This window comes from Melanerpes formicivorus, unplaced genomic scaffold (assembly GCF_026170545.1).
Source record: "Melanerpes formicivorus ecotype bairdi unplaced genomic scaffold, bMelFor1.0.p_v2 SCAF_20, whole genome shotgun sequence".
In the NCBI taxonomy this organism is placed as follows: domain Eukaryota; kingdom Metazoa; phylum Chordata; class Aves; order Piciformes; family Picidae; genus Melanerpes; species Melanerpes formicivorus.
Window position 1 is genome coordinate 8,090,919 of NW_027142372.1, and position 22,339 is coordinate 8,113,257.

Below are 22,339 nucleotides of genomic sequence, written 5' to 3' on the forward strand. Positions count from 1 at the left end.
CTGCAACACATACAAACTAAATAAAAAATCCTGGTTACCATTAGCACTTCTAAAAGAAAACTGATAGTAGATCATTGGTCCCTACAATACCCAAAACTGTTATAAAAGCTCACTATATCTAAGCAAATAAGCAACATTCAGTTATTCAATGACCTTTGAGCTATAGATAGATAGCCAAGCCTGTTCCAACCTTACCAGAATCGATGCATCTCGTGTAGTGTTCTCTGGAATAACAACTTCGTAGCTTTCTCTTTCCCACTGTGGAGGCTGGTTTTTTGCACTGGTAATAGTTACTGCAAGTTCAACTTTACTGCTTCTGTTACCTCCATCTGTAGCAATAACCTCTCGAATTATAGATGACCTCTGAGCAGTAAAGAAAGTTCTTCTTATCAGAGGGTTTTGAATCAGGCACCTTCTTTAATTTTTTTTCCCCAATGAATTAATAAAAGTGATTTTTGTTTCCAAACGAATTAGTAAATGTAAAGGCACACTTAAAAAAAAAAAAAAAAAAAAACCTATACAGAAGAAACACTTCCACAAGTGCAGAATACTGAGCTCAGACTATGAAGCAGGTGCAAGGTTCATCCAAATTCTGCTATATGCTTTAATCAATATTGTTGGAAACTGTTGCTATTTGTCTCAATAAACATTAGCAAATTTCACACAAAGTTTCAAACAAACCCAAACATACCCACTTTGTGGAGCCTTTGAGGTCCTAAGCCTACCTACCAACAGTTTTTCTTATTAGGTCTGTAAGGCTCTCACATTCAACAAGGAAAATATGTTTGATAATATACATTTTCACCAAAGTTCTGTGTGTCAGTTACTTATAAGTTGAATCTCTATGAGATATTTAAAGATTGATATCTACAACAGCATGTTTCAGTACAAATTACAACTCTGAAAATATCAAACTGCTTATGCAGGTTTTGAGAAAAAGCAGACGCTGGTAACTTTTGGATAACTTCCTGAAACTATCTTGTTCACTACACCTTCACCATACTGAGGGATAGCCATGCTTACTCCACCATGACGGATGTGTATCAAGTTGGTAATCTGTACCAGAAGTAAAATCTCAGTGTCTTTCACATTCGGACTTGTGTCTTAACTCATTGCCTGTTAACACAGCAAAGTCCTACACCTGGGTTCTTGCTCCCCTGCTTACAGACTCAGCCCTCAAGTCCTTACTGTTAGTATGTCAAAGCTAATAAAATGGGAAATTCTCAGAGGCAATGCTGTGAGTGACTACCTTCCAGCTGAAAGCCAGGCTTGCTTATATGCAAGTCACAATCAATGAACTCATCAGCTAAAAGCCTTAGACTCAAGTTTAATTTAAACATGACATATTGATCCTTTAATAAGAAGTGTAACACAAACTCAAGACCTCAGTCCCTCCTGAGATAGCCAGCTTAAAGAGGAAAGCAAGTGCCATACCTGAGATATGGGTTGGTTCACATACACCCAGCCTGTAGTAGGATTAATCTGCAAATAATTGGGTTCTTCATTTGCTATTGAGTATGTAATGGCAGCATTTGAGCTGTAGTCATCATCATGGGCTGCAACACGAAGAAAACTGGTCCCAACTCTTGTGTCCTCTTTTAGGAAATCTAATGTAAGGAATGGACATTTCAAACTGATCATTAATTCACTAAAATATACCTTTCAAAGTATATGAAAGGAATAACAAAAAATGCTAAATTAGCAATGTATAGGAGCTATAACTTTATCTCCTTTGGAACAATGGCCATCACTCCAGAGCTACAGATCACATGAGATCTTCACATCATCACATTCACAATTTGGAATTCTTATTTCTCATAAGATACTACTTTTTTTGTCCTGCAGTTTTGCTAAGGGACTAAGTGCACTGTATGAATTTTACTTTAGTGCATAAAACCAGAAGAAAAGGACCACACAATCAGAAAGTACTTTCTAGGATTTGCATAGAATAACTAATTAAGAACTACCAGTCTTCATTTTTTAATGAATATTACACATGCCTCTGAATGTTTATGCATGAAGAAGAAGGTGGTTTTTTATGAATCAAGAAGGAAAAGTAAAACAGTGAACAATGAAGAAGTACAAAATTCAAATGAGAAAAGTTATGACAAGAATCTGTTAATCAGAAAACAAAGGATACAGTTATTGCACAGTGCTGCACACTCACATTCTTATCTCTGCGTAACACCACAGACACTTGGTGTGGTCAAGTAAACAAAGATACAGACATGACTATTGTTTCAAGGAATTCTCCCATAGAGACACTCAAGAAGTCCTAAGATTCCAGACTGTACTTGTTACATTGCACATTACACAGAACAGCAATTCTGCAATGAATTAAGGTAATGCATCTCTGGCTGCAATCACCTAGTGGGTCACATGATCTACTGCCAGGAAAGACAAAACTCAAAAATCTTAGCCATCAGGTAAGCTCACAGTCAGGGCACCGAAACTCTATCCAATGACTCTCAATTACATTCATAGTGGGTGTTTTCAAATCTGGGATCATTGTCATTTTGGTCCAGGATGAGAATATTTATCTGACATATTCCAATGAGCGGTTCCGCTGCCTGATCTGTTGCTGTCACAGTGATGGGATATTCCTTCTGCTTTTCTCGATCAAATACCTGAGCAGTTGTCAGAACTCCTGAAAACAAATGTAATGCCAGAGTTAAAATGCTATGCATTTGACAATATTCTACATTTAGATGTTTATTTATCTGTCAATACACTGAGAAACAGTGCAGCAGGTTAAATATGCCTGTAACCGTGAATTTCGAGTTCAAGGATTTGAATGCAAGGTTTAACAATTTCAACATCTTAAACTGTGCTGTTATAGATTTCATATACACTTAACTGCACCTAAATTTTGAAAATGGAGATAAGTAACAAATTATTTTAAGGGAATAAGTAAAAAAAAAAAAAAAAAAGGAAGAAGAAGAAGAAAAATACAGGTGTATTCCATGCTTTTAATTCTCCAGAAGTTCAGCCTGCATTTACAGAATCACAGAATCACCAAGGCTGGAAAAGACCTCAAAGATCATCAACTCCAACCTGTCACCACAGACCTCATGACTAAACCATGACACCAAGTGCCACGTCCAATCCCCTCTTGAACACCTCCAGGGACGGTGACTCCACCACCTCCCTGGGCAGCACATTCCAATGGCTAACAACTCTCTCAGTGAAGAACTTTCTCCTCGCCTCGAGCCTAAACTTCCCCTGGCACAGCTTGAGACTGTGTTCTCTTGTTCTGGTGCTGATTGCCTGGGAGAAGAGACCAACCCCCTCCTGGCTACAACCACCCTTCAGGTAGTTATAGACAGCAATAAGGTCTCCCCTGAGCCTCCTCTTCTCTAGGCTAAATAATCCCAGCTCCCTCAGCCTCTCCTTTTAGGGCTTCCGTTCGAGGCCTCTCACCAGCCTCGTTGCCCTTCTTTGGACACATTCAAGTGTCTCAATGACACTAGTTTTGGCCTTGCAAGACTTTGTCTCTTTGCTGTTTATAAGGCTACTGTCATTTGGATAAATCATTTATATGCCATTAGCAATGTTTTAAGATAATGTGCACTTAAAAATTTGTGGCTTTTTTTTAATCTAATCACAAAGCCACAAGAGTTATTTCACAAAGAACTTCCACATTTCAGGGAAAGCATCAGTTCTAGTTCACAGTATCACAGTATAACTAAGGTTGGAAGAGACCTCGAGGATCATTGAGTCCAACCTGTCTCCACAGACCTCATGACTAGACCATGGTACCAAGTGCCACATCCAATCTCCTCTTGAACACCTCCAGGGATTGTGACTCCACCACCTCCCTGGGCAGCCCATTCCAATGATGAACAACTCGCTTGGTGAAGAACTTTCTCCTCACCTCAAGTCTAAACCTCCCCTGGCACAGCTTGAGACTGTGTCCCCTTGTTCTGGTGCTGGTTGCCTGGGAGAAGAGATCAACTCCTTCCTGGCTACAACCACCTTTCAGGTAGTTGTAGAGGGCAATGAGGTCACTCCTGAGCCTCCCCTTCTCCAGGCTAAACAATCCTAGCTCCCTCAGCCTCTCCATATGCATGAAACTAGAAGGAGACTATTTGTTCCTGCAGTTAATATGGTTTATATTCTGTCTGCTATTACAAAACTAAATGAAAAAGTACGAAATCTGATTTTATTTTTTTTTTCAACCCATGTAACAAAGTGGTCTCCAGTATCAGTTATGATATTCACTTTACCTGTGTCAGGATGAATACTGAATGCTGGTAGAACACCACCTCTGTGCATCAAGCCATATTTCACCATACCATTGACTCCTTCATCAGCATCAGTAGCTTCAACCTGCAGTACAGCTGTCCCTGAAGGCTGGTTTTCCAAAACAGAAGCATGCTCCTGATAATACTGACACTGAAAAAGCAAGAAAAGAGATCTAGCTACACTTCCATTCATATGCACTGATGTCAACGTTTTCTCTGTAACATAATTAACTAATTAATACTGTGATACTGTGATTATTAAAGCATATTTAAAGATTTATTATTTACAGTACTTTACAAGTTAAGCTAAAACACTTCCATACTTCTCCCTTCTATCAGTTCCATACACACAATGATCAGAAGAAGCCTATGTAATTTAGAGAGGTATTTTGGAATATTTTGCAACACAGGGCCAGTGAATAGATAGCTATACCTAGCAATTCCTCTTCATATGTCACTCAACCTCCAAAAGGCTCACATTCTAACATGCCAGAGATGAGATGTGGTTCAAGAAAGAGACAGTGCTCACAGGAACTGTTCTGCCACAAGAGGAGAACAAATCCTATAAGTCTTAGGAGAGGGATGGAAAAAACAGTGAAAGGAACACCAGGACTCAGAATCCAAAGCAGATCACTTGTTGAATAGCTCATCTGCTGCATCACTTGCAGTCTTTAACATTTGCTACAGAGCCTCATGTATTTACCTTCTGAAAGACAGGTTTATTATTGTTGACATCATCAATTCTCACAACAACCTGGGCAGTACTTGTAAGAGAATGGGGCCCTCCAGAGGTGTTATCATCAGTAGCTGTGACATTAAGTACATATTCTGGTCCCTGCAGCTTTGGAAACGGACTTGAACGAAGTCTAACTAGCCCTGTAAAAACAACAGTAGATTGTGGTTGGGTTTGGATTTTTTTTTACTAACCAATTACTATTATTATTCTCACTAGCAAGCACAACACCAAATCATTCCAATGTACCTACTCATGAATAAACCACAAGGCTGCTACAGTTTAACTGTGGTATTTTCACTGCAGTCTGATATTAAAACAAAATTAAGTCAGCATAATAAGTTTGTTCGTCTACAGAGCTAAAGGAGATAACAGCTACAATTCAGCTGACCTGCATAGGTTAGCATTCCTCTACCTATCACAGAAAAAAAGAAAATCTAGAAAAACTTTGTGGCAGACTTCAGTTTTACCTGCACCTGCCCCATCAGTGAGTCTGGTTATGTTCCTGTACCATTATTGCAATGAAGCACATATCACCAGGTTTACTTTCGTAGTTAGTGATGCTAGCTCAACTGAAACTGGTTGAAGTTTACCTTTGTGCATCACAGTCATAGCAGAATTTCAATAGAGGTATATTCTCAGAAAACCTGTATTTTGCTACTTTCCCAAGTCACTCAAATGATACACCCTCCTAAATGAGACATAAAGGCATTGTCAGAGAAAGATGTATGGAAGATTTGTTACAAAAGCAGAAGAGACTACAGCTACCCGAGACCATGCAGTAAGAATCTCTCATTCCTTTGCTCCATCATCCATCAATCACCTCTGTTCTTCATCAGGCACAACAGAAATTGTATTGTTACAGATCAATGTCACTCAATTAAGTTGCAAATGTATTGTTTTAGCTGCAGCACTTATTTCTGACACTTCTCCACTTTACCTTGGCATTCCTGCATCAAGGGAGTACAGACTATTCTCCTGACATGATTTATTTCCGAAAGGAAATTGCTTCAAGCCCCTGTATAAACCTTTGCTGCTTTACTAAGCAGCAAAAGCCTGAAAGTGTTTTGGAAAAAAAATTCTACTGGTTATAAAATTAAGTTAATTGGTAAAAAAGCATAAAAGTCCATATAAATTATTATCTATATTAAAACTATGGAGCTAATCCTATCAATCAAATTTTAAGGTTCTTTAAGCACTACAATAAAGTTCTTTTGAGAAGCATCAGATATACTACCCCTGTGGCAATTAAGGCACTTTTAAAACCATTGCTCCTCTTCAGGTGCTGAAGTATCTTTAGAAATTTAACTCTTGGAAGCTACAGCTCTATTTTTAAGTTGGAAAGGATAAAAGGAGCTCTCAGTAAATTGAGGATCGTGCTCCACCACTTGCAAGTTACCTGCATGTCATATTTTTGGGAACATTTCAGAACCTAACATTAATATTGCAAAAACATGATTTGCATCGACATTAAAATTTCATGCTAAGTGAACTCTATGAAATAAAAAGAAGGAATAACTTTAAGCAGCTCATTCCTTCCTATATACTCAACACATTACATTCAGATTTTGATTGCAGTTCAAAACAGGTTAAACATCAAGTAGGTTAATTGAAGTTAATTAAGTTACTTCAGTCGGCTTTCAATCCAGTTGCCTGTTGCTGTCTCAAAACATTGCCTTTTGCTTTTTCAAGCAATCAGCAGCAATCCTATTAATTCAAAGGGATATTCCAGCCTACTCAGATGATGTGTGTTTGTGCATATTTTTGGTTTTAAATGTTATTCAAACCCTTTTTTGACATTTTGGAATGTCTATCAGTAATAACATTCTCTATTAACTTGCTATCTATTAACTCACCTGTGGTTTATAATCACGCTCTCTATTAAGTTAACTGAAAGTAAACAATGAACAAATAAGATCAATTTTACAAAGATTTTAGGAAAATGGTACCCTTTTTTCAATATTATGAATGTCTAGAATGATTGCATCTTTTTCCTGAACTTTTAAAAAATTACATTAGTATTAGCTTAAAATTGCATATGCTTTTATAACTGCTACCTAAGGATGACCAAATTCAAGCTGCACCATATGAGAATCAACATTGTGACAGCAGCAGCAAAGAGCTAAAATAATATTACCTTTCTTAGGATCGATAACAAAGTTTCCTTTTTCATTTCCAGACAGAATATCATAGGTCACACCATCTCCATCAGGGTCAACAGCATTAACTGTAGCAATCAGTGTATTTGGGCCTGCATCTTCAGAAACAAAACTTCTGTAGCTGTTAAAAGAAATTATGACAACTCATTTATGGATTGACAGGACATAACCCATACAGAACTATGCTTTACAAGACCCACTGGCTGCCTGTGCCGAGATTTCAATTAGTTTATTAATACAGTTACACCAGTGAGATGCTTCTTTGTTAAGCAGTGAAATATTATTGATGATCCATCCTACCACTCATATCTTTCTGGTGTTACCTCCCATAGATTTCCATCACAAACTTTAAGCAGCATTAAAGTTTTTCTGTGCTACAAGGCATGAGTTACTTGGAGAATTCACTCTGCTTTTTTTAATTTAAAAAAAGTGAGTTGCATGATTCAAAGCCAATGTTTTCCAAATTGACAGCACTGCTTGTTATAGTACACTTTCTGACACAAGGTCTAAAAATGCTTTTGGTGTAGTCTTTGCCACCAGCGTGAGTAGGATGAGAATCAGATCTGGAGGACATGTGTATAATGTCAGCTTTACAAAAACATCAAGTCCATATCACTGACATTGTAAGCTATTAAGAGGTAATATCAGCCTAAATTTAACACTCTCTGGAGTAGAAAAGGCCCCTGTTTTCACCAAGTATTTATTATTTTTATCTTAATGGATTGAATATAATCCAAACTATGCATACTACAGTCCTGCCACATAAGAGATATTCCAAAATGCATCCATAAGAATGAACTACAGTTGGCTATATCCAACAATATAAAATACATATGTACTACCAGGTTAAAAGTGCTTATGGACCTACTCACCATATGCTGAAAACAGGGGAAAAAAATCTAAGAAAAAGAAAATGGATGCATAGAAACCATCCCCCTGAGCTTTGTTATTATTTTTTTCCTAGATATATGTGTGTTTTCATCAAACCTTCACAGAAACTGCTTTTTTTCTTCCCCCAGTTTAACATGCAATGAAGTAAGTGAAGTAAATTATCCTGGTTTAGCTCAGCCACAACCCTCAGGACACTGTTAACTCTGCATCTGGAAAGCAAACGAACAGTAATTCCAATAATTTTGAACATGAAATATAGGGACAGAAGAGTTCCAGGCATCTGAAGAGGTCTCTTAACAAAGAGAAAAGTAAGAATTGACAAAATGAAACAGAATGGTAGCCTTAAGCATTTCATAACTGAGATAAAGAATAACTGTGATGAAGGAAAGCTCATGACAAGGAATTGTAGGTTTATACCAGGCTGTAAATCTATTTAAACAAGAAGCTAGAAGGACATCATCATGAGGACAGGCTGAGGGAGCTGGGATTGCTTAGCCTAGAGAAGAGGAGGCTCAGGGGTGACCTCATTGCCCTCTACAACTACCTGAAAGGTGGTTGTAGCCAGGAAGGGATTGGTCTCTTCTCCCAGGCAACCAGCACCAGAACAAGGGGACACAGTCTCAAGCTGCACCAGGGGAAGTTTAGGCTCGAGGTGAGGAGAAAGTTCTTCACTGAGAGAGTCACTAGTCATTGGAATGGGCTGCCCAGGGAGGTGGTGGAGTCACCATCCCTGAAGGTGTTCAAGAGGAGATTGGATGTGGCACTTGGTGCCATGGTCTAGTCATGAGGTCTGTGGTGACAGGTTGGACTCAATGATCCTCGAGGTCTCTTCCAACCTTAGTGATACTGTGATACTATGATCTTGATTTGTATTAGCCTGCTACAGAGTACAACATTAATTGCAAACTAGACTCTCAGCAGGACCTAATGTACAAGTTTTCACAATGAATCTACTTCACAGAAAACTATGAAGTTCTGGCTGAAATTCACTTTTAAGTTGGAAGATTTTTATTTTTTTTTAAATGAGAAATTTAAAGTAAAATCAAAGCCCTGTTTAACCTGGGTGAATAAAAACCTGAGATAACTTGAATTCCAGGAGCTGAATTCAATTCCAGTGCCAATTTACACACATACAGAATAGAAGTTTGCTGCTATTGCACAGGAAACAGCAAAGCTTCTTGTGAATGTTTGGTAACTTCAAATAATGTTAATTTTAGTCATATTCTTTTGTAAGCTTTAAATATAACAGCTGGCAGGGTGCTGGGGGTTTTTTATAGTATGTTTTCAGCTTCCAGTTTGTTAGAGATCTTTACAGATTCTTTAACAGTGTCACTTATTTATGACTAAAAAATGAGGAACAGATACAGGTAAATATTCAAAGACCTTCAATATTAACACAACCACATGCATGAAAAATAAGCATCATAGGAAGGCTGAGAAACTTAGTTTGCTTTCATGCTAGAAAATGCATAGAGATCCAATAAGAATTAACAGAATATCAGCTTTTCCAAGCTGTACCTCCTAAGCAATGTTTGGGAAAGAAAAGCAGGCACGAGATTTTGAAGCCAGAGGTTACCTTTACGTACAATAAGGACTGTCAGAAAGCTTTGCTGTTTTGTTCAGCTAAACCACAAGCTCAGCATCACTGAAATCTCCACCAAGGTTTTGTTCTGAGCAACTTCTACTTTTAAGAGTAGAAGATTGGTTCAGAGACTGACTGTGAATTTCATTACTAAGCCTTAAATGCAAATCCAAGTTTATAGCACTTTTGACACTGCTTCAGATGCTTTTGAGCCCCAGCTATGGAATTAAAATGCTTCCTGATGCTGTAGGGGGACATGGGGAAGAGAGAGCAAGAGAAAAAAAGCAGAGTTTGTAGGGCATGAGTCTAAGTAAAACTAAGTGAATTCCACTTATTGACATTTGGTTTGTGGGTTTTACAATTCAGTGGTCATTTAGGATTCTGTCATTTAAGCATTTTTCTTGAACAATTATAAACCAAAGATGCAGAGTGTTGACTCTGTTTAAGCTTAAATTGCCTAACTAAAAGGCTGAATTCCACCATGCACTCTGGATGAGGGCTGAAGACAACACTGAGGTGCCTGCTTTTTCTGCTTGATTTCCTTTGGTGGTACAGAGGTCCTCTTGAATAATTTGAAACAATTGCACCATCACTTTCAGTACATACTGGGGAAAACCTAAGTGCAAGATCTGTCAAAAGAAAGTGCCTATATACTTCTCTCTAGGTAGATACACAAGTCCTACTACAGAGTGTTTATATAGGGATACGACAGGGGCAGTGGTTTGAAATTAGAGTAGATCCAGGTTGGATATTAGGATGCAGTTCTTTACCATGAGGGTAGTGGAACACTAGAACAGGTTGCCCAGAGAGGTAGTTGAGGCCCCATCACTGGAGATATTCAAGGTCAGGCTCAACAGGACTCTGGGCAACTTGATCTAATGAAGGATGTCCCTTCAAAGGGGTTGGACTAGACAACCTTTGGAGGTCCCTTCCAACCCAAATCATTCTATGATTCTATATACTACCTCTCTAGGTAGTTAAACATGTCCTACTATTGAAAGTAAGCCTAAACCTTAAACTTAGGAACCCAGTTTAAAGATGTCTTCTTTGTGGTTTTTGTTTTTTTTCCAAAACTGATAGTAAGAGAGTCTCAAAGTCAATGATTGTTCTACATTTGCCAGTCCGACTCTCAAATTTGACTGAATCTAAGTCAGTTACCATGCTGTAATGATCAGCTTTCCAACACAAACAACAAGAGTAAAAGACAAAGATAACAGAGTTTTAAAAATATGTATTTACATTCTCTGAGAAAATTCAGGTGCTTCATCATTCACATTCGAAATGTGGATCCTAACAGTTGCTGTCCCAGTCTTTGGCTCTTCCCCTTTATCCACAGCCAGCACTACAAACTCATACAGATGGTTAGGTCGCTCATAGTCCAGTTGTGTTGCTGGAAAAATAGTACCATGAGAACTAATACTGAAATCTTGACTCAAAGAATAATACAGCAACTCAGCGTTCTCCTTTGAATCACAGTCAGAGGCTGTCACTAAAAAGAGAAAAGAAAGACATTGTATAGATCAAAGCCTGTGAATTGGAATGTTAAGTACTTTAACAAGAGAATTAGTGTGTTGTTTAAAGCTGTAATAGCATTTGCCTTGGCATGTGGTGTTTGAAATAATTTATGAAATTCTGCTATCCCTTGTGCTTTTTATTAAGCTAACCCTTCCCTGAATGCAAGTTCCTTTAAAAAAAAAAAAAAAAAGAGGAACATTTAAGTCCCTGATTGAATTTAGCTACTAGATCTTGCCTTTGTCTGCTGGATTCAAAGAGAGCAGTATTCCCTACAGCCAGCCCACATAGTACTTTAAAAGACAGGCAGAGAGAGTGAGCTGATGTTTCCATTATTTCTGATCCAACATCACTCTCTTCCTTCAAATAAACACTGCAAGATTGCTACTATAAGCCTGCTGATACAATACCAACCACAACCAAAGTCCTGTTACTTCAAAAAATTCTACAAAGATTTCTTTCCTTTGTCTCCTGTCCCCCAAAATCATTTTGTTTGTGCCAGTAGTAAATAATTATGACCCAATCCCACAAGGTGCCATTTGTCTTCAGAAAGTCGCAGCTACCAACGCTGGGCCAGGTAATTTTGCCTTCTGAACTGAATTCTAATTGTGAGAAGAAAATAAAATACCCACACTGAATGTAACAAATCAGTTTAGAAACACTAACCTTGTAGAAGCGCAGTTGTCATTGTAACTGTTTCAGGAACATCAGCTTTGCTGTAAATCATCTGATGAAATTCAGGGGCACAATCATTCACATCTGTGATTACAACCAAAACCTTAACGGAAAAGAGGGGTATGTTAAACAGCAAAATTCATCAAGGTAATGATTTTACTGCTCTAGAAATATTGGCAGGAAGAATTTCCCAAAAACATCCTTGAGGTCTTAAGAACCCACAGCACATAGGCTAAGCCATTTTTCTGAGATTGTTCTTCTTCTACTGAGAACCACTGAAATATTAGATTCCAGAATACAACAGGGTAGGTTTAGATTAGACATTAGGAAGAAATTATTTACTATGAGGGTTGTGAGACATTGGAATGGATTGCCCAGAGAGTTTGTGGATGCCTCACTCCTGGAAGTGTTTAAGAACAGGCTGAATGAGGCTTTGAGCGCTGTGGTCTTGTAGGAGGTGTACCTGCCCATGGCAGGGGGGTTGGAACTTAGATGATCCTTAAGTTCCCTTCTATCTCAAGCCATTCTATGATTCCATGATACTAGAAATTGCCAAGTTTCAGTCCCTTGCAGTAAAATTTTCCACTCATCATCTCATAATCTTTCAAGTCATATTCTAACACTCTTAATCTTGTAGTACATAAAAGGGTCAACAGAAATTATGGGTCTCTGGAGCACTACAGCCACTATTTGTTACATGGACATATTGCTTTTTGTTTCACTGTCTCTGTGACCTCACACTTGGTCCTAGTAATTCAAACCTCCTATTCCCACTATTGGGTACATCTTACTTCCTGCAGCAGGAATAAGCATGGATTATCTAGCTCAGTGAATCCTTGAATTCAAATAACTGAACACCATGATATCTCTTTGGTTTTATTACTTTCTCTCTTTACAAGTTCATTTCATGTCCTAGATAGGAAACAAGTAATTTTCTGTTCTGCCTTTGTTTTAAACTGGAACAATCTCAAAAATACATTATACTTTATGAAGGTTTAGTGCAGAACAAAACCTTCTCCATGGCTTGGCCACATCTATTTCCATATCTTCCCAGATAGGGGATGGCATGTCAATTCCTCACAGAAATAGCCCTTTCATCATCTGCAAGGGTGAACTCTATGAGTACCTAAACCTGCCCTCAAATAGTCAGAAAGACTACATAGACAGTAGAAGAGATAGGATGAGATGAGGAAATGAGAGCCCCTAGTGAATCTGTACAGAACTCTGGAAAGGCTGACAGAAAATGGAAATACATAGAGACTGCCAGAAATGAACACCTACCTCAGCTGCACTGCTGAGCTGTTGTTCCTCATTTTCCTCTGCTCTGACCAGAAGTAGATACTGGTGTTGGTCACTCTCATAATCCACACCCCGAGTTAAACTGATATCTCCTGTTCCATGATCAATGCTGAATAGCCCACTAGGATTAGTTAGTAAACTGTAGCTCAGGGATTTCTTTTGATATGATACAGCAGTGACTGTAAGAAAGCTGCATTTTAATAAAAAAAAGAAAAAAAACACTCTTAAGCACATAAAAAAGCATATTGGAAAATATTACATAAATTATATATATCAAAAATTATGGTGAAGACTTCCAAGACCCATCTGGATGCATTCTTGTGCAACCTGTGATAGATTCTGTTGTCCTGCTCTGGCAGGATGCTGGCCTCAATGATCTCCTGAGGTTCCTTCCAACCCCTAACATCCTGTGATTCGGTGATCCTGTGCAGTCCTATAGGTCTAATCAGGGCAATACTAACTGAAGCCAGTGATAGCTAAACACCAAATGCAAACATTTTGTTATATAATACTTCTGTCACCTTGGGGTTAAATAGGTAAGGATAGAACTCTTGGAAACAAAACACAGTAAGGATTAAAAGCACAGATGCCACAGAAAAATTTGCCTGTTCTAACTTTCCTCTATGATAGTGATGGTTTTCAGGCAGCAAACTAAAAGATAAAACAAGGCACAAAAGATTACTTTTAACCACAGTATGGCAAGTTTGCTGCTGCAGTCATTTCACCCTAAATTTTCAACAGGTAGCTGCAAAAGGATAAAAGCCAGTCACTAACATGCCAGTTGTACAGAACATGTGGGTTTTGCTCTTGAAGTACAATGTGTTTAAAGTCATCAAGTGGGAAAACACTTGCAGCATGAAGTAAAAGATGACATTAAAAAATAAATATATTTAAAGGGTTTAAAATACAATACTAATTCCTCTAGTGCTTGTTGCCTTAGCATGCAGGCTTCTTAGTGAAGAGAATTCTATCTCCCAAGAGAATCCAACAATACATTTGATACAACTGCAATGAAAAAGACAAAACTCCATTTGTGCAAACAGCTTTTTTTCCATTGTATTTCCACTCTGCTGTCTTCTCACTTCCCTCAGGTGCACGACTGAAACAATGGAAAAGGTTGCTCTAGGTCATTACCTCACTTCAGGGTTTTTTCTGTATTTTCCTCTGCTGTGGTCTCACACTCGGGTTTCAGCCAGCGCATGACTGTGTTCCTGCCAACAGGAATTATTTTGTCCTCCTTCTAGCTCCCTACCTTGGCTGCACGTTCACGCCACCTCTCCTCTCCTGTCAGCACTAAAAATCACAAGGTCATGCTGTGAACACGTTTAATTATGCAACTGAAAGCTTTTTTTTCCCTCTTTTTTTTTTTTTGCATTGTCTTTCATTGTATCAGATAGCTCATGCAGCTAGATTGTTAGCACAAGTGGCAGACCAAAGGAAGAGGAAGATCTGGTAACATTCCCCTGCTCAGTAGCAGTTTTAAATCATCCTGTGAACTCCTAAACCCAGAAATCCAGTGTACGATAACAGCTCTGTTTTCCTGCATACTTGTGCAAGTGGTCCAATTTAAATACCAGAACTTAAGGATTCTATGTGGATTTTCATGACTATTCCTAGGTCAACAAACATAAGGAAACTGCTTTCACTGAGCACATTGCATATATTCAGCCCTCTTCTGATATTATAGTAACCATGTTAAATACTTTTACAGAATGTTATTCTTTTTAATCCTAAATATTATTGAACCCAAGATAGCAGGTACCTGTTACAGTAGTGCAGCATTTCACAGTTCTTGCATTTCTTTTATGCCTGTGTTATTTCAGTTCATTGCAGTTTTAATAGTAGATAAGGTTTTTCTTCTAACAGTTGCTATTATTCTTTTTGCCTAACACACTCTTATTATTTAAACACTGTAAAACTCAACGGTGTGGATTAACAGTAAAATACAACCCCATAGATAATACAATAAGGCTTGAATGGCCACACAAGACATTTGCTGAACAAAAATATTCTCAATTCAACTGGAAATGTTTGCCTTAAGAACAAAATTGTTTGGGAAAGACAGAATTGAGTACTCAGGTGGGCCTACACTGCTGTCATTTTCTGTGTTATTTAGATCGACGTGGTTAGACAAAGAATGGAAAATAACATGGTGAGTTTTGTGGCATCTTCAATTTTTCCTTAGTTTGTCATCAAGATGAAGACAGCAAAGAAATTCTTTTGCTTTTTTTCTAATTTTCACTTGATGGAGAATGCACTTCTCTGGATTTGGCACATGAAATTATTATATTCTTTTGCACCAGGATATCTTACTTCATGACGTAACAGTTCTAACTTATATTCTGAATTTTGTTTGAAAATTAAGACCCAATCAGCAGCCCCTAGTACCTCCCACATCATTTAAAAAAAAAAAAAACCCAGACAACCTTAATTATTCAGTGTATAAAAGGGTAAATTTAAAAAATGCATCAATATATCTTGATCCCCTCCATTAAGATACCTAAACTGCTACTCACTGTATCTGAGTCACGAATACTGGGGTACTGGGGAGATCAAACAGAAGTTAAACAAGGAACACAATCTCACTGCAGTATGTTTAAGTGTCACTTACGATTCTCCTTGTGGCATACTTTCAGGAACATAAGCCAAGTATGATATGTTGGTGAACTGTGGTGGTCGAAACCCAGCAATTATAGAAACAGAGGCTGGAGACCCTCTGCTGCCAAGTTTATCTGCTGCTAGCACAGTCAGCAAATACTCCTTGTCCCTCACCAAGGGCAAACCTGTTGTTTTAATCCAGCCAGTGTCCCTCTCAACTTCAAATCTGCCTTCACCACCTAAAAAGAACAGATCCACAATTTGTTATCAGCAAGAACATTTTTATTTGCTTGAAAGGGGAATGCAGTATCAATTCCCAAGTTGATTTTGCCTTAGGATCAGCATGCACACTGAAATTCAAAAGTTTGTTTAAAACTTAGAAATCAGTAGTTACACCCACAATTACCTTTCTAAGTTGCATTTTACTTCTCTGGACAATTACCACTGTTCTTTATCCTCCAATACTTTGTTGTTGTTTGACCCTAAATACCCCTTACCAGAAAACATCCTGCTAAAGTCCTCATGAAGAGGAAGAAATTCACTTTTGGAGAGGTATTGCCACTGCCCTTCTGCTTAGACAGTGTTAAACTATTGCTGAAGTTTAAGAGCCCTATAAAGAATATTATTAATGAGTCTATACAAGTTTTGTCAAGCTAAGGCACAACCCAGACCCTTAAAACAGATTAGAAATTAACCACAAGCACAACTCCCACAATGAAGAAGGAACATGAATTCTCTCCACCCAACAAACTTTGCTCCACATACTGCCCTATCGCATAAACAAGCAGTCCAACAGAGAGGTACTAACCACTGCTGCTACTGCCACCTCACTGTCAAAGGCCTGAGAAGTACTGACTGCTCTGGTCCCCACCATCCTCTGAGGGCAAATTCTGGCAGGAATCCAGCTTTGCAGGGACAACACCCTCTGGCAAATCTGTCCATAGCCTCAGTAAAAATTGATTTAACTCACACACAGAAATGAAGACTTATGAACCTTTTGCAGGAGGAAGGAAATATCTTTTACTAGCAAAACTGAAGTTAAAACACATAAAAAATCGCAGTAGCAAAGCTTAATACACAGGGAATGATGGGGTTAAAATTTACCTTCCAAGAGAAAATATTCTACAGTTCCATGGATCCCTTCATCTGCATCCACAGCAAGCAGCTTGTATACTTCAGTACCTCCTGCAGCTTCAGGGGAAACCACAGCTAAGAATGGGAAGGGCTCCATGGCCCACTCAGGTACATTGTCGTTCACATCTGTCACAGTAAGTGTCAAGTGCACCAAGTACCAGTCCTTTCCTAATGGTTAAAGAAAAATAAATGCATATTTAGACTTAGCTTAGTTGCACTTGGAGTAATGTAAATAAGTATCAGTTGATGAGTATTGTCTGCAATATTGTTGGCATGTAACCCAGAAAAAAAACTTATGGCTACAGCAAAACCAAACTGTAGAGCACACAAGTGATCCATTTCCTGAAAACCAGCCTTGAACATATATTGCAGTTCTGCAATCAGAAGTGTTGGAAGGCCATGTGTAAGGATGATGAGTTTAATTTCTCTAGTTGAATGCTCTTTATAGTATTGCATGTGAAGCCAAAGATAAACACAAACTGCCTTATTGCGGGGGAGGGGGAAGAAAATAAGACTGACATCAAGGTGAGAATAGTGTAGCCCACACTGCTACTGTAATGTCCTTATAGATATCCAGGTGTAATTCCCTTCAAAATTTAGACAGACTCTGTGAAAGCAACTGCTTGCTTTCTCCTCTCTATAGCACAAAAGAAGCCAGAAGCAGCATCAAAAACACATCCAAAATCACAAGGTGAAAAGCAGCAGCATGGATGTTATTTCCTACTACCATACTAAACAGAAACAGATCTGTTTCATGTCAGAGTGCGTGTTCCAAAAGTCCAAGCCACCTGAAGAAACTGCAGGGAAGGGAACTTTTTAAATCTTGATCTGAGTCTGAGGTTGAAATACACCATGATGCCCCACAAGAGTAAGCTCTAAATGAGAAGTGCCAAATGGGATCAGATTCTGCTTGAACGCTCCAAAGATTTTAATTAAAAGGTTGTCCAAAAAGAGTAAGTGCAAAAGGAAGAAGTTAGTGCCAGAATTGCCTGTCTCTCCTCAAAAGAACAGGTCTTGTGGGTGCTGTCACAAGTTTGCATATATCCACTATTACCTTAGTTTGCCTGGGCGTACTGCAGACTTAAAATAGTAAGCACTAAATTAGAAGCTGAGTTAAGAACCTTTGAAAATCTGTCTCTATAATAGCAAGATCTATTGAGGATTTGAATGCCACCTTAGCAGCCCTGCCAGGAGTAGAAAGGTTACTAATCTTCCTCCCTCTGGAGTCTGAAAATCAATGTCCTACTCAGCCCCTGAACTCATTCTGTTTCAAGTTGTGCTAAAGTTCTTACCATGCATGTATTCCTCTATCAAAAACTGTGTCTTGGTCAAGGAATTCCTGGTTTCTACTGAACAAGTAGCAATAAACCTGGATACAAATTCCACTCTTGTCACTTACTGATTGTCAGCTCATTGAATATTACTATGCTGATACTTAGCACATAATTATAACTGAGAAATACCCCTTATAAGGAAACTATGGAAAACTGCATCAGTTTTGAGATTAATAAAGTTTGCTAACGCCTGTGAGGACTAATCAAAAACTAAAAAGACTTGAACAGGTACGTGTGTTTTAATAGTTGAGAGACCTTAATGTCATTTGACATCTTGGCAAAATCAAAGCTTTCAGCAATGCTGGTTACCTCTGAAACATCTGAATACTCTTAAGAATTTTGTTAGGGTAGTGAGCAGAAACTGCAATGCACATAATTGAAGAGACAGGCATAAGTGCCTCTCTTGACCAGTACGTTTTCACTGCAAATGACCTTACAGATCTTATTGGTGTGTTTACTTTTTCCATCAATCATAGACAATCTGATTCATAAGCAAAAATACTAAATAAATTATCATGATTTTGCTTTCAGATGAAGGAAGTCTGGAGGAAAATGACTGTAAGTTAGTTTTCCCTTGACTGCATACCATACATCAATGCAAAAACTGCAACAGAAACACTGAACAGGACTGTACTTCTCTGCACAGAGACCTACAAATGTGACCTGACAACTTGTAGAAACAACATCAGGGTGTCCAATGAAGCATGATCAGACAAGGGCTTGCCAGAGGACAGCAAGTGTGATGAAGAGGCTGACATGGACAATAATGTGTAATATGTATGTGTCTAACAGGACAATGCATTAAGAATTTCAATGTGTGAGTGTGTGTTCATGAAAGTGATTTTTTTAAAGCACAGCTCCACATTCTAATGAGCACAGCAAATATTTTAAACTTTTTCCCTTGGTGTGATTACTACGAGTCTATGCTCTCACATAGCTGCTTGCCTGTGGAACAGTTGTGCTTTCCCATGTGGCATAGAGTTTCAAACAGACCTTTACCTTTTTTTTTTTAAAGGTATATAGAATTCTTTTTCTCCTTTATGTATGAAAATTATTTGTGCTTCAAGATAGTGGAAGGAAGGAAATTTGAGACGCATCTCTTGACCAAGCGTCACAGTGCCTCTTTCCACTAAAACACTCCCCATATGTATCTTGCATACATGTACATTTAGTATAGTAATAGTAGTAAATTATTATGTATCTGCATTCATATATTATGATTAAGAGTAGTTTATTAGTAGTATATAAGAAGCACATGTGCAGTAATATTGCTACATTATGGGCGAAATAACATGTTACAATTCCACTCAAATCTTCACAGAAACAGCTTAAAGCTGGTAATCCTCTGTGGATTTGGGTTAAGTCCTAAACACACAGGCAGGTTCTGCATAAATTTTTTGTTCCAAATACCAGGCCCTGACAACAAGTGGAGACACCTGCACCTATATTCAGCAGTGCAAGTCAACCCACTACTGAGATCCTAAATCAGGAATCTAACACAGGCTTAATTACCCCTTAAAGAATTTGCAAGTGTTTTGAAACACACTACCAGTAACCACTGCCTCAATATTAAAAGCTAGATCCTCAACTTTCAAACTAGGAACACTGTAGATACCTTACACAATGTCACAATGTCATCCATTCCATAAAATCCTACTAAAAGAGTAGTTCTGCTAATTGCATTGTTGGCACACACACAGATTTTGCATTTGACAGATTTTCTTCCCTGGCTTAAGACAACAGAAAAATTTAAATTGCTTTCTCACAGATGCTGAGCAACAAGAGATAAAACTCAAAATAGCTCTTGCTGCACATAAACATGACAGTAACGTAACACTGGAACATCTCACATTAAAAATAAGTATTTTGGTAAGTCATAGAGAAAATACTATGTCATATTCAAAAGGGCAAAATCATCTTTTTATTTGATCAGAAAGTATTCTTCCCCTTTTCTTATTTTTCTTCACTAACAGAAATTAATGAAAGCAGGTCCTGTGAGCAGACTGCTTTTCTCACATATTTGCAAACATCCATTACTTGCCCTTTGCAATATCAAAACTAAGCCCTCCGTACAGTTCTCTTTTCAATTTATATAAAAAATTAAAAATATAAACATCTCCAGAGGTTTTTCCCACTCGAGCTGCTTAGTTCCTTATTAGAGTCAATTCATGTATCATTAAAAATCCTTCTGAGGGCAACTCATCCTGAAGTCTGCTTTTTCTCTGATATTCCTCCCAGTTGGGATCACTTCCTTTTAACTCAATATTACTGATGAAAGCAGCAGCACTGAAATTCATTCCCTGTCACCAAAATCAATCTTCATAAGCCACTGCTGAAACCTCATCACAGGTATTTATTTAGAATAGCTTATTATTCATTCCTATTTGTGGTTGAAAACTGATAAATAGAAGGATTTATTATACTGCTGCTGAATTCTAGCTCCATTAGGTAATGTCCCAGTATAGCTGGTCCAAGTAATACACTAGCTGATCCAAGTTCACAGGAAATATATAGTATGCTACGACTCACAACTGTCATCCTTAAAAACAAAATACCTAAGTAAATTAGTAAGTGACTTGCTGGGAAGTTTAAATATAACCAAAATGTTCTTTAAAAGCAGCAGAAAGAAAATTAGAATCATTAGAGTATCTTCTTTAGGCTTCCTTGTAGGCAAATTTCTAGATCCACACAGCTAATTAAACCAGTTCTCTGCCTACCTAATCTGTGTAGGAATTACACATCAACATAATCCAACTGTCAATTTCTAGGGCAGAAGCACTTCAAAGTCATAGGTTACCTAAATAATATCCCTGGCTGCTAGACTTTCAGCATTTTATGTTGATGATGACTAACTTTAGTACTACACCTGTTTAGCCCTTCAACAGATGTGTAAAACATAGTCTACCTCAGCTATATAAAGACAACTAACATTCCTTCAAGTCCACAAGGTCTTTAATAGTTAATCATTGGATTGGTTGATGGGTTGGACGCAATGATCTTGAAGGTCTCTTCCAACCTGGTTTATTCTATTCTATTCAGTTAACAACAACTTTTCAATGTTACCCTGGTTAAACTAAGCCCTGAAAAGCATGGATGCTGAAATAGTTTGATTGCAATTTCAAATACTGTAGGCTGGAGTTGCCTCTAAACCCATCTCTTTTCACCATGTCAAATTATAAAAGATGCTGTCAATCTCTGAAATCTGACATATTCTCAGACTTCTGATTTCATTAGGATTACGTGACTGTCTTTTCTCTCAAAAATCCAAGAGATGCTTCTGTAAGATGAGACTTGAAAATAAAATCCTTGTGTTTGTTAAAAATGTAGGCTTCTCTGCATCAGTGCCACTGATAAAATGGACAATACCAGACATCCTGATCTTTAAAGTCTGACAATATAGAATATGTACTTGAGTGAACATGTCTCTACAATTGTGGGCAAATATTATACATTCCTTGAATGTACTGATGGAAGAGGTATTATATTATTATGATTAAACAATAATGGGTGAGAAGCTGGGTTGCTCCTGGCATTTTTAGGTCATTTCAATTTATTTTTAAAAGGAGATTATGAAAGTGTTGAAAGTCTTTCAAGCCCTTAAGTCGATATTGCTATTACATTCTGTCCTACATCTATCAGCAAATTAAGTACTCAAAGTTGGTATTTTTGGTTTGGTTTGGTTTGGATTTAAGTTGCTCCAAGACTTTTACCTGAAATAGACGAATGTTTTTGGAAACCAGGGGTTTGCTATTTGTTTAGGTTACTGCAAGTCAAATACTTTTAGTTTGGTTGAAAGGACATTGTTGTTTTGAGGAGTATGATATTTTAAAATATCATACTGAACACCTGATTCTATAATATGCCTTCAAGTAAAGTATCTACTGAATTACAGTTTGGGAAGACACGTTTCCAGAAAAAAAAATCTTGATGTTTTAACCCTCTAGCTGCAATCAGGGGAAATCTCTGGTCCCATTTTCACACCATAACATGAGATAAAAGCTACTGGTTACTGTACCCAGTCCTACTGTATATCCTTCAGAAAACAGGACAATTATGTGTGAACATTTCTCTACTGTCATTTCTGAAAATTCATGAAGTATATGATGGGCTACTTTTATGCACAGGAGTTTGCTCATTCATAAAACATAAACCTTCTAAAGAGATAACTTTGATGGGCT

General features: G+C 37.9%; 1 protein-coding gene across 1 annotated transcript in view; it reads right to left on the bottom strand.

Annotated features, from left to right (window-relative positions):
- Positions 1-22,339, bottom strand: part of LOC137447269 (neural-cadherin-like) — a 60,588-nt gene that overhangs the window by 30,237 nt on the left and 8,012 nt on the right. The window contains exons 2-12 of the mRNA XM_068150643.1: positions 16,798-16,995; positions 15,707-15,932; positions 13,078-13,285; positions 11,788-11,899; positions 10,849-11,098; positions 7,115-7,257; positions 4,948-5,120; positions 4,227-4,395; positions 2,477-2,647; positions 1,435-1,607; positions 196-363 (exon numbers count right to left, since the gene is read on the bottom strand). Of these exons, the coding sequence (XP_068006744.1) occupies positions 196-363; positions 1,435-1,607; positions 2,477-2,647; positions 4,227-4,395; positions 4,948-5,120; positions 7,115-7,257; positions 10,849-11,098; positions 11,788-11,899; positions 13,078-13,285; positions 15,707-15,932; positions 16,798-16,995 (1,991 nt within the window). The remainder of the gene's footprint in view (positions 1-195; positions 364-1,434; positions 1,608-2,476; positions 2,648-4,226; positions 4,396-4,947; positions 5,121-7,114; positions 7,258-10,848; positions 11,099-11,787; positions 11,900-13,077; positions 13,286-15,706; positions 15,933-16,797; positions 16,996-22,339) is intronic.